The sequence below is a fragment of the Sparus aurata genome, chromosome 4, assembly GCF_900880675.1.
Source record: "Sparus aurata chromosome 4, fSpaAur1.1, whole genome shotgun sequence".
In the NCBI taxonomy this organism is placed as follows: domain Eukaryota; kingdom Metazoa; phylum Chordata; class Actinopteri; order Spariformes; family Sparidae; genus Sparus; species Sparus aurata.
In genome coordinates, this window is record NC_044190.1 from 23,229,486 (window position 1) to 23,248,171 (window position 18,686).

The 18,686-nt window shown below is 41.6% G+C and overlaps 1 protein-coding gene across 4 annotated transcripts in view; it reads left to right on the top strand.

The window, feature by feature from the left end:
* The window catches only part of syt7b (synaptotagmin VIIb), a 117,433-nt gene that overhangs the window by 69,563 nt on the left and 29,184 nt on the right, over positions 1-18,686 (top strand). For 3 of the 4 annotated variants that reach the window (XM_030414041.1, XM_030414044.1, XM_030414043.1), the window contains 2 exons: positions 7,014-7,361; positions 14,699-14,821. In XM_030414041.1, the coding sequence (XP_030269901.1) occupies positions 7,014-7,361; positions 14,699-14,821 (471 nt within the window). The remainder of the gene's footprint in view (positions 1-7,013; positions 7,362-14,698; positions 14,822-18,686) is intronic. The other variant, XM_030414042.1, reaches the window with a different exon arrangement.

Here is an 18,686-nt window from a genome sequence, read left to right on the forward strand (position 1 = left end):
TGGTTACCACTAGAGCCAGCTGATATTTAATTTAATCAGCCGATTGTTTATCCTGACACACCAGATGGTTTCTTAAACAGAATAATCTGAGAAGTCGTCCTTGGAAACTTTTTGAAAAGGGCAGACACTTTCAAAGACTACTTGATGGCAGATGATTGGATGACCATCTGTCTATCAATGGCCAACTTTTGATGAGTACTGATTTAACTGATGCTATAGAAGCATCTAAGCTAACCTCTTTAGGAGTCGCCATTCTGGTCTTTGAACTAACGGTTGCCTCTCACAGTCACCTAAACCCTAAGCTTCCAGTACTTCCCCAAAGGATGCTGACTGGTCCAAACCACTGCAAGCATATATTTTGAAGCCTGGCGAGGTGGATTCACGCTTGATCATGTGACCTTGCAAATCCAGCTGCCTCACAAGGTAACACATACACTAAACAACAAGGAATGGTAACTGAGTTGCAAATTATTCTGAGCTGTTTCCAACCCTTGATTCCTGAACCAAACTTCCCGATTGTTTTATTCAGCATTCGGATCAGCATGAAACTAAATATCCTCAGTGTTGTTCTTTGCTCTGGTTCTTTGGTATCTGGTTTCTTGATAAAAAGTTGAAGATACAAGCCTGTGTACATAGGAACTTTGAGGTAGATGTTAACTACTGTAGGATTTAAATCTATCCATCGTGCCTAAGTCATGGCCAAAAGAGAAGTAATAAAAAAGTAATAAAAATCGGATTGTTAGATTATCCAGGAGAGTCCCATGTTTCAATGAAAAGTAACACTGAGGACGTACAAATTCTGAAATCATGTAGAAGTCAACTCGATCTCCACAATAAATGTACAAGTAAAAGTATATGTCTGCAAAACCACATATGTTCAAACTGAATGTTTCCCATTGTTGCAAGTTTACATTTGTTCAGGCTGAATTTTCTATTATATCCGATCACGGATTAAAAGATCCGACTTCCTGTGACAATCAGAACAGCCAGTTTTGGTCAATACAAAAATGGATGGAAATGTCCCAGGTGTCCTTAAAAGTATCAAGTGGTGTGAATAGAATTGCCATCAGCCGTTGGGCAGCCTTGATGGCTTGTAATAATGCCACTTACCAACCCCTCCACCACCTGATGTGAAAGGTGGCACATAAAGACATAATGTGAACTTGATATACCAAGTTTGGTACAAATGTCACCTTGGATGTGCTAGTGCAGTGCCCGTAAGAAAAGTGTATTCCTATAAAAAAGTGGGAGGTTAAGCAGCTTTTTCATGGATGGCCAAATGAGGCTGTGTTTGAAGGTGGGACGTCAGGGATATTTAGGTTTGTTGTGACATCCGATATTCCAGGGTATAATTGGCTGTTTTTGACTATTTTTGATTTTGCCATTATATTTCACCTTAAAAGCTATTTACTTGGTGTCATTATTTTCAGCACAACCTCACATGTGTGACTGTACAGTTCTTTTTTCATTTTGACATACTGTATTAACACAATGGACCTAAAATCACAAAAAAACATAAAATCCGAGTAGAAAAAGTTAGATTTTTTTACTGTGAAAACCACAAATATGTTTAACAAACCATTTTTTTTTACTTATAATGCAAATATAAATTGTTGTTTGCTAAATTTGTGCATACATTGAAAAAATGTACAAAGTTATATGTAACTATTTACATTTAAATGCAGGCAATGCTCAGGTCTGCCTGAGTTCCTTCCAGCTGAATGAAGAGCTGCACTGCCTGCTCCACATTCAGCTTCTCCTCATTCTGACTCATTAAACAAAAAACCGACTCCACTACACACTAAACACACTACACCAAACACTACATAACACACTAACTACACACTCCAAACACGCTAAATGTCACAAATCTCTCAACTCTCAATATCGCTGTCTATCCACCGACCGTCGTTGCATGTCAATCATCCGCCTAGGTCCCTCCCAAAACTTCCTGTTCCTCAACAACCAAACTTGCTGCTTGGACACTTTCGTGACAAAAGCCCGTTTTTACCGTTTCTTCCTGCACCAGACACAAAGCAAACGTGACGGCAATGTTCGCGAAAAAGCGCAGACATTATTTACCCTAGGTCCGGTTTTGGACGTGCCAATGCGTCCGGTCCGTCGCGGCTAGCAGCTAGCTAGCGGCTAGCTACACACGAACATCCACAGATTCCGATTCCACTTTGTTGTCCACGCGTCTCCGGATCTCCTCAGACCCAATCAGACTCGGTCCGGACTCGTTTAATCTCATTAATCCACAGCAGTCAGTTTAGATGCACAGAACAGAACAGAACGGACCGAACCGCCAGCAAAATCCCGGTCCAGCTCGCGCCGCTGCAGGTATAAATCAGCTTGTTTCTTCAGGTATGTCGTGGGCTTGAGCTCTGCAGTGATTGGCTCTGGTGCGCACGTGGCCATGGTGTGCAGTGATTGGCTCTGGTGCTCACGTGACTGTGGTGGCTCTGGTGGACTATGCTCGGTGGAATTTGTAAAGCATTCATGAAATAATTTATTCACGGTATCATTGCAGCCCAAACAAATGCTTAGATGCACACCAATGAACCACACAGCAGCCATGTTGAAAGTCTCGGGTCAGTGTGATCCTTATCCGCAGAGATATTTGACTAACAGACACATATACACACACACACACACACACACACAGACAGACAGAGATTCCGTGCATTTATAGATAGATGTGTTGCAGAAACGTCAACTGGCAACATTAAATCCTGACAACTGGCCTCGAAAAATCTGACTACCTGTTTTTAACCATGTCAAAACCAACCAGATTGATTGTGGGACACCTTTGTTGGGAGCCTTGGCTTCAGTCCATGTGGTTTACCCCAACTGACATCAGACAGTTCACACAGTCCTTTAGTAACACCACCTTCAAATCGCAGAAGTAAACAAGAGGCTGCAGACAAACACTGAGCAAAACAAAATAACCCAAAGCTTTGCTCTCATCACTTCCTGATCCCCAGCTGTGCTGAACTTTAAACGTCCCCTCTCAAGCAGTGATGAGATCAGAGCCGAGATGCTGCAAACAAAACTGTCTAAACGCTCTGAACTCAAATAATAATCTGTCCCATATGTATGAGTTGGATGTGGAGAGCTTGGTGCTTTTTGGAAAATATCAGCAGCAGCAGCACTGAATAATAGATATAAGATCTCAATATGTAAATCGTAGCCCAGATAACCTAACTGTTGCGTAAACAGTTAATTCAGTAAATCTGAGCAAAGTTGAGTGTAGATGCACAGCAGAGCTGTTAAAGTTCTCCTTCCATTCATTCATTCATTGACTCATCTGTTAATTGTCAGCCAGCTTTGTGTTGATAATCTGTCCGTGATACTGAAGATCCACAGGAAACAAAAGAGCAAAACTCTGCCTTCAGAACTAAGATTTTTCCCTCAGTGTGACATTATACACCACCTCCACACACTATGAATGAATCACTGGGCATTTTTGACTGATATTCATAAAGATTTGAATAAATCTTATAATGATACAGTGCGTGGCTTTTAAGCAATATGACAATTAGATGTGAAATAGAATTTGAATTTCACTTCTCCTCCTGTATTATCCTCCTCTGTCACTCTTCTGTTTTGCTCCCTTTCTACTCCTCCTTTCAGATCTACCTGTATTTCCATTTCTCCTCTGGAATTGGTTTCTATTTTTGGGCATTAACCTCTCTCCCCACCTCCCCGCTCTCTCTCTCCCTCTCTCTCTCTCCCTCTCTCTCTCTCTCTCTCTCTCTCTCTCTCTCTCTCTCTCTCTCTCTCTCATTCACTCTTCACTGTTGGTAATTTTTTTTTCTCTCTCTGACTCTGTCTCCTTGTTTTTCACCCTCCTCAATTTTCCTTAATTACAAAATCATTCAAGGTTTATAGTCATCTTAATTGACTTTCAAGCACGAAGAAATGTGAAAATAACCCTCTAAGTCAGTAATAGGATACAGCTGATAAAGAGCCCTCATGCTCAGGGCATGTGAATGACTGCTGCTGGTGCTGTACAGAGAAGACAATAAAGATGTACAGTAAGATAGAAGAATCAAGGATATCACAGTGAGGAACGGACTCTGTGTTGTGGCATTTGGCATTTTCTGAATAAATTATTCATGAATGAATTTCAAAAGACACCGACTGACAAAATGTATTAGCATGTGGACTGGCTCCCAGATGTCTGGCTAATGCCACCATGTATCCAGATTTCTACATGTGTCACTGGACCTTTTGATATATTCTTCATGTGAACACTTAACTGTGCCGCAGCTGCAGTGTTTGGTTTATATGCTCACATGTTCAAGAACAATAGCTGCTTTAAAACGTGATGTCACGCTTTCGTACATTTCCTCTTACTTTCCATTTTACTTATGTCCGCCTGCCCTGACCAGTATCGTGATTTCACTAGAGGAACGATGTATCATCATAAGGAGGGGGAAAGGCTGGTTCACAAGAGAGCTTGTCAAAATTTTAACAAATGTCATATATAACTCGAACAAATACCCTGCTCATAGCATATAAATCACGTTTTATTTATTTCAACTTTCTTTCTGTCTCTGAATCTTATGACAGAACAGCACAGTTGAGTTTCAGCCAGCAGGCACGATTTTTTCAGCCCAGCATTGTTGGAACAGGTCGACCGAAGTTAGTGAAGTTAGACTGCTGAGTGAGATGCCCCATTATTCTGTTGACTCGTCTTTTCTCCAAAGTCCAGAAAATTTCCACACTGCTGATTAATTCCTGAGAGCAGAGTAAATATCCTCTTTGTCTTTTTTTGGCTGCTTGCCATTACCTGTGTGGCGCTAGCAGTACTTAGGAAGAAGGTGCACTTAGACGGTAATGCTGACGTCGTGTGCCAGGGAAATTTCCAAATAAAGACGCAAACTAAAGATGGTTCGATATTCTCACTCTGCATCAACGTCAATAGATTTTTAATCATGCACTAGATGTATCGTTCCACCGCTGAAGCTATACAGCTCTCTGAGCATGAAAAGGAGTGAGGAGCTTTTGGTTGTGAAGTTTTTTTTACCCCCTACTGTGACTTATTGTCAGTTTTCTCCTAATGATGTCCTCAGTGCTTCCCAACAGAGTCTCCTGGATGATTCACAATGGTGTAAGGTTCATGAAAATTAATTATTTCACTGAACTGAAATGTTGTCTTTCGGGAGTTTGTGATGGTGAGTGGCTCTACTACAAAACCCAACAGTGCCGTTTCTATGGCAAGGAGGTGCGAAACAGCAACAGTTCTTTTTTTTGCTTTTGGAAACAAAACATTGTGTCCAACTTGCCCAAGTCGTCCAATATTTCCAAGGAACCGAAAGTTGAACTGTTTTGTGCAGAAATGTAATTTGTTATACTTTTAAAGTGAAGGGGAGACTTCGGTTTACACTTGCAGGCAGCAGCTCACGTAAAAGTTTTAAGCTCCTGGGTATTTTCTTTTTATTGAAATGCACCTCAACGTTAACTTCTCCAGTCAGGTTTTTATAAGCACACAGGCTGGTACCACTGGCGTTTTATCAAAGAACCAGATGTTTTTTGAATGCAGTTGCTCATCTTTTGTTCTCATGATTCATATTGGAGCTTCATCCAAGCCTTGGAGGTGCGCCAACCAACAGTTGCCTAATGTTATCTATGCAAAAACATAAATAAGACTTTTAATTCTGAAACCCTAAATGCCCCAGAATGCCCTCCTCCCACTTCAAAACTCTCAAAACACTTCTGTTCAACGGAAATCCAGCAAACGACTTTTATACGCTGATTCATTAATTCAGTGAACATTTTATGCACAAGTAAATAAACATTCTGATCAAAGCCCATCCTCAGGAAATACCTAATGGCGTGCAATATGTGAGTGTGTATGAGAGACAGCAGGCCTGCATGAGTGCATGTATATGAGCTCTGCCTTGTATTTACTTGATCCAGCATGGCTGAGACAAACCACGGGGGGGTTTGTCTCCTGGCTCTCCAGCAGAGTTAGAGCCGAGTTAATGCTTAAGAGCGCTGCGAACACAACTCAAGTCCAGGCAGTAAATCCTCCCTCGCAGCATTAGCTTTCAGACAGAGCTGTTTAGCACAAGCTTACAGTTATCAGGCAGGGCAGTGATTGAAGGGAGGATAAGGGGTGAAGCACTATTACATGATTGTAAGAGTAGCAGACCGGTAATTAGACCGCAGACTTAAAGAACAGCGACTGGGGATGGTGTGGAGAAAGATTGATGTGAGGGGCTGAGGGTGTAGAAAAGATGAATGGACTCAGGAGATGGAGAGCAGTTGAGCTCAGAAGCACGAAGGTAAAGGGGAGAAGCTGGGAGGGAAAACAGAGCAGGAGCCGAAAAAGGACCGTAGAGATCGACTGGTGGAAGCGAAAAAAGGCATCAAGGCGAGAAGGTAGAAGTAGGTCACGGCTAATTAGGGAGAGAGGTAATGCACAGAAACAATTTAGCGGCCGCAGATCGCGAGCACAAATTCAAGTCAGTGACTATGATACTTTGACTTCAGCATGAATCTAATCCCACTTAATCAGAGGTTTGTTTTTACACCAGGTTGGAGAAGAATAATTGAATGTTTACATGCTGCATGCCAGCAAACACTCCGACACTGTCATGCAGCATCAGCTCGAAACCCTACACAGTTGTTTTCATGCAGATGTTTTACTGTAATCTGAATCTTTTTCAAAACTCTGTTCTTCTCTCTCTCCCTCCTCTCTCTTTCGTCCACTGATCTTCTTGGTTGTGTGTTCTCTCTTGAGCGTCTCTTCCTTTGATATTCACTGCGAACACTCTGTTCCCACATCTCAATATGTGCTGTATTTTTTGCCATCTTTATCCGCAACGCCTTCCATTTGATATTCACACGATCATGTGCTCCCAAATTCTCTCCACACTTTAATATTTTCTTTGATCCTTCCGACCTGCCCTGTCCTCTCCTGTGTCCCTCGTGTCACCTCTAACTCCGATGTCTTCCTTGTTTCATCCGTCTCTTTCCCTCGACGCTCCCATGTGTCTGCTCAGTTTCGGGGATGCTTCCCTCTCGACCGCGTCCACCCTGGAGCACATCCCGTCCTCGGCTGTGGCGCGCCCCCGGCCCTTGGTCCGGCAGCAGAGCCTCCAACAGCCCCTCACTCACCAGCCCCCGCCGGGTCCTAACGACCCCCCAGTCACCTCTCAGAGCCTTGGCCAGCTTCATACGGGCCCAGGCGGCGGAGGCCATCGCGGGGGCCCACGCGGGGTCCGGGGGAGTCCGGCTGGAGCCTCCCGGTACAGAGGAGGAGGGGCAGGCCGATCAAGGTCAAATCCTGGCAGCTGGGATCACATGGTGGAGCAGATCCGCCACAGAGGGCTGGATGTCAAGTCATTCTTGTAAGTTTTCTACTCTATACATCGGAATATGAACCTGTTGAATGAATGTTTCTCTTATTAGTGGCACAGCATGCATGACACCCTGATTATACATATATCCTGCACAATTGATCTCAATTTTTTTATTTCAACGGAACTCACCTGCCAGTTTATTAGGAACACAAATGTATTGCAGTCTAATTCAACAGTACTGCAATGAATCCTACGGTCTGTCTATCAGTAGACCCTTTAAAAGAGTACCCACTCCCGCTGTAAATATTCAGAGGGGCTCATTCCCCCCCAAAAACAATTCTTAGTTTCAGGTGTTGAAAGACAAATGAAAACATAATTAGGAATATTATATTCCATTTACTGATAATAGAGCATTCTCAATCCTGGAAACTGGACTGTTAAAGCCCCTGTACCGAGTTTTTAACTGGATATGCAAAAGTCTCTGGTTTCTGCTGATGTGTCTCTGTTACCTACAACAGCAAATGAGCCCATCAGCATGAAGATACGCTTTTTCTAAGTAGTCTAATTCTATACCTCTGAAAGGCATTGGTCGGGTCGGACCACTGACGAAACGCTTTACGGCAGTCAGACCGGAACTGGCGACATTCAGGATACGGCATAGCTGTTTTGTTGCTACGCTAGCCAGTGCTAACCGAGCTAAAATTTTTGTCATGGCTGATAATGAGACAAAGAAAAGAAAAAGAATTCGAACCGAAGACCAACGAAAGGCCAAGAGGGAATCCGATCGAGCTAGGGCTAAAACACGGATAAACATTGGCGATTCCTTCCAGAGATGGAGAGAGTTGCGGGACTTGAAGGGAGGGTCGGATCCAGAATTCGCCCGATTCCTCCTAGACAGGTTTGTAAATGTTATTTCATTTATGAAATGTAATGCGGGACGTAGTTTACAGCAATACATGAATTTATGTTGTTACAACAGAGCTGGCTAACGTTACCACTAGATTAGCTCTAGATACTACACTCGTGAAAACAACAACAAATGTCTTAGATCACGCATCCATTTCAGCTGTGTGTATCAGCCCAGCCGACCTGCAACGATGCATCGGTAATATCCTCTGTCATTATAAATGATTCAGTTTCTTACTTAGAACAAAACATCCATCACAATCACTGTGACTTTGCTGTAACGCTAGCTCTGTAGCACCGTGGGTAATATATATAGCTGGGAAATTGCAGTGCAACAGCAGCATTACTTTGATTCACCGGCGGCATATTATATTAAGTAGAAATACAAATAGACACATTACCTCGTCCATATGCACGCTGCAGATAGCTGCTAAAAAAATTAAAAAAAAAAAAAAGTTTTCAAAGCAAGTCCCGTCGTCTTTCTGACGTTTCCAAAACAAATCTACACGCGCCGGCCAGACAAACGTCTTCACAACAGTGGGCGCTAGAGCTCATGAGAAATGCAGTCTCCATTCCGGCAAAACACTACCGCTTTCGTCCAGCGGGGCCGCCAAAATCAACACTAAATGAAAAGTCTGTACAGGGGCTTTAAATAGCATCTTAATGGCGTCGTTGGTCGAGCTGGAGCTCATGTCAACTGTTAATATGTACTTTGGTAGTTGATCTATTACAATGCTACGCATTTCATGCTTAAGTGCGTATTGTAAGTTATCTTTGTATGTTGAATCTTATTTTACACTCAGTCATTAGCAGCTAAAACAAAAAATATAGTCGATAAATAGTCTCTCTGAAATGTCAATCTTCCTGAAGGTAGGATTTATTGTAGGCTTGATAAAAAGCTGGAGTTTTTCAGCTAGTTGTATCTCATTAACAGCACAATATGTACGCCTATATGTTAAGTGCATGTGATCCTGTAAATCAGCCCTGCAATAAACACAACCTTTGCAGAACTCTAACTATTGTTGAGGCTGTACCTGAGACACTGATTCAGGTAAACTAAGATAATTTTCCTGCCCTTTCAGTCCTTATTTATATTTCTGTGTGTCACTGTCTGTAATTGGTGGGAATTTGTTTGCACGAACTGTAAAAAAAAAAAAAAAAAAAAAAAAAGCACTGCTGAATGCAGAGGTGAAGGTATAACCTCTGAATATTATCATATATATGTGTATTGTGTATATTGTAATGTAATGTAATTGTAAAACCTAACTCTGGAAAAAAAAAACTGTTTTTAACAAAGTGCTTATATTTATAATGGATTTCTCAGACTGGATTTGCAAAGATTTCATGTAACCAAGCTGTGCAGAATGAATTTCTCTGTGGCACATGCATCATCATCTAGATTTCTGTACATCAATACAGCAGTGAGTTATTATTATTATCACCATGGGAGAGATGGGAAATAGCTACAACATGCAAAAGATGATTCTGGAGAAATATATTTGGTCGTTGAGTCTCATTACCAGCTCATCAAATACAGATTTGGTGTACATTTCTTTTGGTTAAGTGTGGTTTAACCTGAACAACAACCAATCTTTAAATCTCTTAAAGCATCTGGATTTGACTAGCTGGGACTGAGACTATCTCTCTCCAAAGTCACATACTGGGGCCTTTAAATTGCTGCACTTTATTGGAAAGTTATTAGAATACTACTTCCTAAAAATAGATTTAGTTTGTTGAGCAAAAAGGCTTTTTTAATACAGTCTACAGACTTGATCTCTCTCTATTAACAGTAACATTAATTAAAATAACCTTAACCCAAAACCGACCATGGTCAAAAGAAATATTCTTTCATAGTTTACAAAGATCTTAACAGTTCTAAATATGCCAACGATTTTCAATTTGTTCACTACTCAGTAGTACGGCTGCTGGTGTGCGAAGGCTACCGATTGTTTGAGATACCGAGCACGAAGAGCTCTCCTCCTCCGCTTGACTTGAATGATAGATTACAGATGATGTGCTCCACAAAGCAGCCTCACGTGAACGCCACCCCTCCTCTCCGTAGACATTCACACACATCCACACACGCAGCTCTACACTCCTGTACTATTTTGCGTGTCTCCCCCATTAACAGTGTCTCCAGGCCAGTGACCTCCCTGCCTGTGTGAATCATCATTCAAACAAGGCCGGGCTCGTAGTAGATAGGGAGGTGGTCTCGGCCATCGTCCCTTGTCCTCATGAATCTCTGAGGAACCAGATACGTCAGCTGTTGGCCCCGAGAGGGAAGGAAACACAGTGTGGGGAGTGGGAATATCATGTGTTTGTTATCAGTGGGGTGTGAACAACCAAATGCAGTAGTTTCACCTTCCACGGCTGTCACACATCGAGGCAACTGAGCCTCCCCGCTTACATTTCAGATCAATAGAGCCAGCGTAGGTTGTCATGATTACAGGGCCCTCCTGTTGGAGTGCGCGTGTCTTATTTTTTGGTCATCTATACAGATCCATTCACCTTATCGATGAGCATCATGTTGCTACTGTTTACACATCCCCAGTGGTCCGCTGTCTCTCAAGTGCTAATGTGTTCCCTCTTGTTGTCAATATTGCTCCAACAAACAGCCTCTTGTTAGAGAGGGAATGCACTGCAGAGAGCGATCGCAGGCCGCAAAAATAAATCAGAGGAGTGAGATATGGAGAGATGAGAGGAGGAAAACAGATGAAACCGATTAAAAAAAAAAAAAAAACAGCATGCAGGCAAACAAGGACGACACAACATTCTTTTAATCTTTTGATTCTGCTGATTGTTGTTTGTACTAGACTGTGCACACAGTTCCACGTTAGAATTCAGGTCCTGCAAAAGCGTCAAGCTTAACTTGACAAGCAGGATTTAAACATTTCTACACTTTAACTTACAACCTACATGTTGAAAGAAGTTTTGATCACCATTTCACATTTCAGATAACAGTCCAGCTGTGCTATGACAATTTGTTACAAGCATAGGTTATTATTGCAGTAATAAATGAGTTTTTAATTTACTATATCACACTTTGCATACATTCATTTTCTAACACAGAAGCTAATTCCATACCCTAAAAAGAAAAATCATTTTTTTCTCTCTGTTAAGATTTTGGCTGGCTGTTTGGTGTGCCTCAGGACGTTTGAAACCGACAGAACCTGACATAAGCCGACATTCAAACCAAAGCAAGACAGCTACTTTTCCACACAATTAACAAAAGGAAAATTAAAGAATAAGTCCGCCCAAAAACAAAAAATAAATCATCATCTACTCACCCTTGTGCCGATGGAAAGTCAGGGGTCAACAAAACATTTCTGGAGCTTCACAGAAAAACACTGTCGAAATAATCTCCTAAACAACTGAAGTAGATGAAGAATCCAAACCAAACAAAACCAAGAAACATAAAATGGCTCCATAAAGCTTGTCTGGCATAATCCAAGTGTCAGGAAGTCCAGGGATCCCTAATTGATTTGAAAACACATTATTTACGCCCTTGTTTAAGCCAGGTTACTTACTGTAGCTACTCACGCTAAGAGCATTAGCGTAAACTTGTAACTTGTGTCCCCTCCCTCAAATCTACTTTATTTGTTTAGGAGAATGCTGCAACTCTGTTTTGCTGTGAAGCTGAGTGCAATGACTGAATTTTTACTTTTGGGTGAACTTATCCTTGAAGGGAGGCAAGAAAAGCGAAAAAAAATGTGTCAGAATAGCCTTGAGGAATAAAAAGAAAACACATGAGGGTTGTCCTTGAAGGAGCACCACTAGGTTAGAGGCTGTGAAAGAGCGTTGTAGAGGCATAGAAGTCAGGGCAGTGTTCAATATGTGCCTCCATGTGGGCTGTCATTTGTGACTGTGAGTCGGAAGGTCATGTGGGCAAATGTTCATTAGTTAAGGTCAGCGTCAGCACGGCCTGTTGAATTCACGCTGCCGCAGTGAGACATTATTTAAATTACTTCTGGCACGTTGAGCGGGAGAATAACAGCAGAAAATCGACGTGAAATGTTTATTTGTCGCAGGTTTTTGTTCAGGCCACCCCGATTTTCATGGATTTCTTTTGGTTTTTAATTTTTGTTATTTTGGCAAGTTTATTTTTTTCTGTATGTCTTTCCAATTGCTCCTATTTTTTCTTCTCGGAAACAATCCAAGCGCTTCTGTCAGGCTTTTGCTTTTCTATTTTTAAAATGTTCATTTGTTTTTTTTCTAGGAAGCAGATAACAGGAAACGATAGAGCCACGGAGGCATCAGTGGTTCTCAGCCTCTCTGCTAATGATGCTAATTTCAGTCAAACACATTTCTGTGCCTACTAACAGTGAATTATAAAAGAAAACACTCATAAGATATTAAATGCATCCCTGAGCTTGGGGTACACGCTGTTCCCTGATGCATTATATAACCTCATATATTGTAACAATGACTTTAAAACTGTGTTTTGAAGAGGTTGTGTACAAAGCCAATGATAATGTGTTTGTAATTAGATCCTTTATCATATAAAACAATTGATGTTACAAGTGCCTGAGTGACTGTAATATTATCCATTTAACACCAGCTTTAACTATCTAAAAGAAGCATCAACCCTGCGTGTGAGACATAAACTGCCACCAAAATCATCCGTACCTCCAGTAGAAACTGCTAATGCTAATCTGACAGCACACGGTACATTAAGTAATCATAGGCACAACACATTATACAAAATGTGAGAATTAGACTTTGTAGTAATTCAAAGGGCTGGGCGGCTTTTAATAGCACACTCACGGTCTGTTACAAGAAAGGTAAAGAAAGAAAAAAGCTGTCTTTCAGATCTCCACAACGGATCTATTTTTCTTCTGACCTCTAATGAAGTGTATTTTGCTTTTACAAGAAATGAGGCAGACAGCTGAGGGTGCTGCAGTGATCATTTGTGTAAAGGACAGCACTGATGAGAACAATGGCAATGACATAATATGACTTTACAAGCCATAAAATGAATAGTTGCCTTTCATATATTTACATAATGTAGGTGTTAAAATATGGACATCATATTGTGTATGTACTGTACATATAAAGCAGAATCCCCATGAACATCTGTCGTAAAGTCAAATTCAAATCCATATTCCGTAAGCTGCCTTTGTAAGTTATTTTTTGGTATCATGGTTTTGTTGTGCATAAAAATCCAATGATTGACATGTTTTGTTAGTGATAATGTTCAATTATATTAAAGTGGAATTCTGGTGTTTTTAAATCTGAACCCCATATTACACATTTAAAGGGTTTGGAATCAGTCCAGTAGATCGCCTCAGCTGGCAGATGCAACACCGCTGCAATGCAATCCTGTGGGACAACTACAACTGTCAAAGTAACATCCACTAAAAAAGTGGTTGTGTTTGCGGCTGTCAGGCTGAGGTTGTTATTCTAAGTGTCTGACAACATGGAAATGATTACTACACAGAGAGACCTTCCTGTTACGTAATAAGATCGTTTTTGTAACAAGAAACACAAATCTCGTTCGGAGATCTCGCACGCCGTGAGCTGCTGCGGGAGGATGACCGTGGAAATGTGAGTCAGAGTTGGAGAGAAGAGTTTTGAAGTTTACCTACAGAAATTGTACTTCCAAAGTCATGGCTGACTGATTTTGACAGCATAGATGTGGCAACAACTGTAACTGCTCCCCTCGCGAGATTTCAGAGCGAGACTCTCCTTGACAAGAATTGCACTCCTGGTTACAAAAATAATGTCGTATGCTTCCACAGTGAGCATTTCTGTAATGATGACAGTTGGAATAACAACCTCAGCCTGTCAGTGGCAACAGCAAGCACTCTTCTCTCCAACTCTGACTCACGAAAAGTGAGTCAGAGTTGGAGAGAAGGTGCTTGCGAATTTTCGTCGTCTGCAAGATTTAAGAGCGAGACTTCTCCATGAGTGGGACAAACCAGATCTTATCATTTAAGAGAAAGGTCTGTCTCTGTTGAAATTGTTTCCCTAATATTGTCAGACAACCTCAGCCTGTCATCTGCAAAAACAGCAGTTTTAGTTAACATAACTTGACAGTCACAGTTACCTCACAGGATTACGTAGCATCCGAGGTAATCTGCTTTGGTAAAACCTTTGGTAAGTATGAATCGGTTATGCACCAAAACATGTAAATTGTTGGACCCATGTTTAAAAATGCAGGAATTCCCCATTAACAATTAAAACAGTAGAACTCAAAATGAAAAGAAATGCCTGCAGTGAGGTGTAACTACAGTGTTAGATTGTTAAAGTTTGTATTGTATTCTCAACTCACCCCGTAGCACACAGGTGTAGATGCACTGTAATGTGAGTTGTTGACTGAGACCTCTCTCCCGCTCTCTCTTTGTATGCGAACTGAATGCGTGCTGTGTGCGTCTGTCACCGCCCGTGAGTGTGCGTTTTGATGTGTGTCCTGTGTCACCGTGCCTGTTTGTCGTCATACCTGCGTGCTCTTGTGATGTTCTTGTTGTCTGTGTGTCCAGCGAGGGGAAGATGGTTGTTCTGTCTCTAGCAATTGGGCTCGCTGAACAGGACGACTTCGCAAACCTCCCAGATCTACAGGAAGCGCCGGCGAGCAAAGAGAACGACACCACTCCAGAAAAGAGGTAACGAGAGAGAGAGGGAGATGAATGGTGATGTCGATAAAGACGTGAAGTGTTGCAGGACCATTTATCTCTGTTGTGCTGACGCAGACCAGGACTGATTGAACTTTTAATAACAAACAACTTGTCAAAATGTTAGATTTAAAGACACCAGTATATCAGAGGAACTATTGTGTTTTTTCTTTCCCTTTACTCAGTATTTTATATATGCTGTTGTGCATGTAAAAGATCTTGACAGTTAAAAAGGTCAAAGTCTCCTCCAACAGAAGCTCCTCTCTCCCACAGAAAACACTGCTCCTGAAACGCCTCCAACCATTAATAACCATTAATTCTGTGACTTTTTGAAATCTCTCTACGTCACAGAGACACACACTGGCATGATTGATGCATCTGATTAGTTTAGTTTAAAACTTATTCAGCATAGCTGCTCTGCTCATTTAAGCAATGCTGGCTCAGGCATGTGTGAGCTGACCAATCGGAGCAGACTGGGTATAAGGAAAGGGGGCCTTAAAGAGACAGGAGCATATGAATCTTAAAAACTGTTTACCTGTGTAGTCACTTTTGAAAATAATCAGTAAAGAAGTTGAAATATTCTCCAATCTTTCATTCACTGTAATATAAACATGGCTTGATACCAGGGCTGCATCCGGGATTTTAGACGTCATGAGTCCGAACTTCCCCGGAGCAACCTACAAAGTCTAGACTGTACTTCGAAAGATAATTTGTTTCTGATAAGGTTTTTTAAAAAAATGTTCTATAATCTTCAATTCAATTCAATTCCAAGGTTCAATTATCACATGCAATTATACAAGTACAGCAGCAGTGAAATGACATTGCAACCACTCTGTCGACTGTGCAAAAAAATAGTGCACCCAGAAAATAACAATCAAATAAGAAAATAAAACTGAAGAGAGAATAAGAATTACAGACTTAAATAGAAAAAAATATATATATACATATTATAAACAAGAAATAGATCAAAAGAAAAAAATATTCACAGAAAGAGGGGATCCTATTAATATCCTTAAAATTACATGTTCTCCTTCTACCACAATTAAAAATACTGAGTCGTTGATTATGCAAGTCTTACTACTTCAAAGAGATGACTCCTACGTCACTTAAAGTATACAGAGTCCATTGTCAGTGAAGGTTTCAAATTTCCACATCAAGCTTTTCTACTCTTAATACTGATAGGCTGGCCTCAGTGCAGAGAAAATTTCAACTTTAATCGGCAGATGTGAAAACACCATTGTAGTGTCAAACTCTGCATGTACATCACTCTACACAGTGTAGCTGAAACATTCAACTGCAGGAAAAACACATTTTTGACTGGAGGGAACTTTAAATAGGGTTATATTCTATTGAAGGATTTGTTCCATTCCCTAAACTAAGTTTAAAAAAAAAAATCACATTCAGTCTTTGAAAACCGACCACATGTCCTGTACCGTTGATAAAATTATATGTGAACTCCTCCGCAGTCCATTCAATCCTTCACATTCCTGTGAGCAATACAAAAAAACATGACCTTGGTGTTCTCTGTGGCAGCTATAGCCCCGCTTTATATGTTATATTAGTTGTTTTTATCCAAGTCTGACCATTATGCTGTTCAGTGACTCCCAGCACCAAACTAGAACTCTTGCTCAGTCCTTTTCCTTCTGTTTGTTTTGCTTGATGTTTCCTCAAATTGTTATTTCACATTTCACTGCATTCTCTATTTTCCAACTTCACATTTTGGGTCCTCTTGACCCTTTCTTTTCTTCGCGTCCTCTGTGTGCTCCATCCAGACCTTTATAAGCCTGCTTGTCCACAGCTCTTCACTGTTTGATCAGGGAGTCGTAGGCACAGGAGAAGGGCACCCTCATTATTTAGACGAAAAGGTTCCTCACATGAAACGCTCGTCTAAAAATATGCTAACCTCTCATCTAGCAGTGATCTCAGAGCGGCTGTCAGCGACTAACACGATGGTGAACAAAGGGACTGAAGTGGCCGCCCGCTCATCGCATCGCAGTGTGTGAGGGACTGGGAGTGCTTAACCTTATGTTTTATTACTGGTAGGCTGATCACCAGGCTGATCCGTTTTTTTGTTGAGGGTTCCGCCTTTTTTCAGAAAATCCCTTTAAATTTCTTGAAATGCACGGAGTTCTCTGCAGTGCATTCAAGTGTGCTGCTCTAACTAGGTCAGCTGTGAATTTGCAGTTGATGAAAAATAGTATGTCTTGGAGGAAAAGAACATATCATTAGAGGGACACATTTGTCATGTTTTTGATCTCATTGCAGCAATTAGGACCTTTTTTATGCCTTTACAATTGAATTTAAGGGGTCAGCTAGGGGATGAGGGGACCTGCTTGCCTCTTGTCCCCCCCAATCATCCTCTCTCCCGCTCACTGTCTGGAGGTCTGTCAGGCACCTAACTCTAATCACAGCCAGCCAGTGAGCCTCTACCCCGAGGGGTCACGTGGGCCAAGTCGTCTAGTGTCCTTCCACAACTAATAACAGCTCTCCATCATCATCTCTGTCCGTCTCTCTCATCTCTCTGTCTCTGCGGTTACACCCTAAGCTCCCTGGGCCCGTCTGCTGGCCTGCTCCCGGCCGTTTTCATGGAGCCCAGCGGACTGAAAACGATGGAACAGGATGATCCGGCCAAGAATATATGTGACAAGACAAGACGCTGTCAAGACAGTGAAAGGGAGACAGAAAGAGTGGGAAGCCTTTGCACTCCGCTTTCTAGAGAAAATATGCTACGAGATAAAAATAGATAATGCCCGTAGAGGTTTGGGAATCTGTTGGTTTATTAATGAAATCAAATGCAGCTCGGAGCACAAATACCTACAAACATCAAAATCTGATAACAGAGAAATAATGGGATGAAAGCGAAAGCTGTGTGCGCTGTGTGTTGGGTCAAATCTATATTTGTTCAGCCAATCCTTCTAAATATGGACGGTAAACAAGCAGACCGAGCGGCACGTTGGCCTTATGCAACAGCTTTTTAGATATTTAGACATTTATAATTAAAGCTGATAAGTGTTTTTGTCCACCTCGGGGCTGCAGAAACAAACTGTAAACAAAACATTAACGTTGTTGTGGTGAACATGTTCGCGACCTTCTGTCACAGAGCAACACCTGACAAATGTCACCACCAACCCCTTAGATATTCCATATTTAGCTATTTTTAAGTGTTGACCAGCTTGTCCCTGACTGGTTGAGAAGGCACCAACATGTTCACACTCCCAACTTACCTAACACATCAACTTTTTCAGTGGCAACGAGTTTTAAAACTGGGACGCTCTACGTACATCTCCAGCAACAGTTTTGCATGTGCAGGGCTCCCACTGCGAGCGTTTTCGAAGCAGAGCCTGATGCTGTCAACTTACTCAGATTGTGTTCATTTAGTATTTTTTCCCTTGATTTCTGTCCTCTTCTATGGTTTCGCAGGCTACAAAGTCAAATCATTTTGTTATTTTGGGGGGTTCTAAGTGTGTTTGTTGTTTATATTGCGCGGCAGATCCCGCGTCTGCACAGGGTGTTTTTTTTAGAAAATTGACCAGATACACTGTGCTGTTCAGATGTGTGGCTTCCTGCCTTGCTTGATCTGCATATCTTTCACTTGCCCTTCCCTTTTCAGTGTTTTTTGCCAGCATATCAGCCCCTTTCCTGCTTCTACTGTTTTTTTCTCATTACCCTCGCCTGTGTTTGTCCGCCTCCCTCCACCTGCGCCCCATCCCCTTCATCAATTTAGTTTGTGTTTAAGTCTGGTCTGTTGTTGAGTCATGTCAAGTCATCCTGCTGAGTTTCCATGATCCTGCTGTTGCTGTTTCCCATTCCTGCTGTCGAGTATCCCTGAGCCTTGTGTTTCCCTGATGTGTCTTCA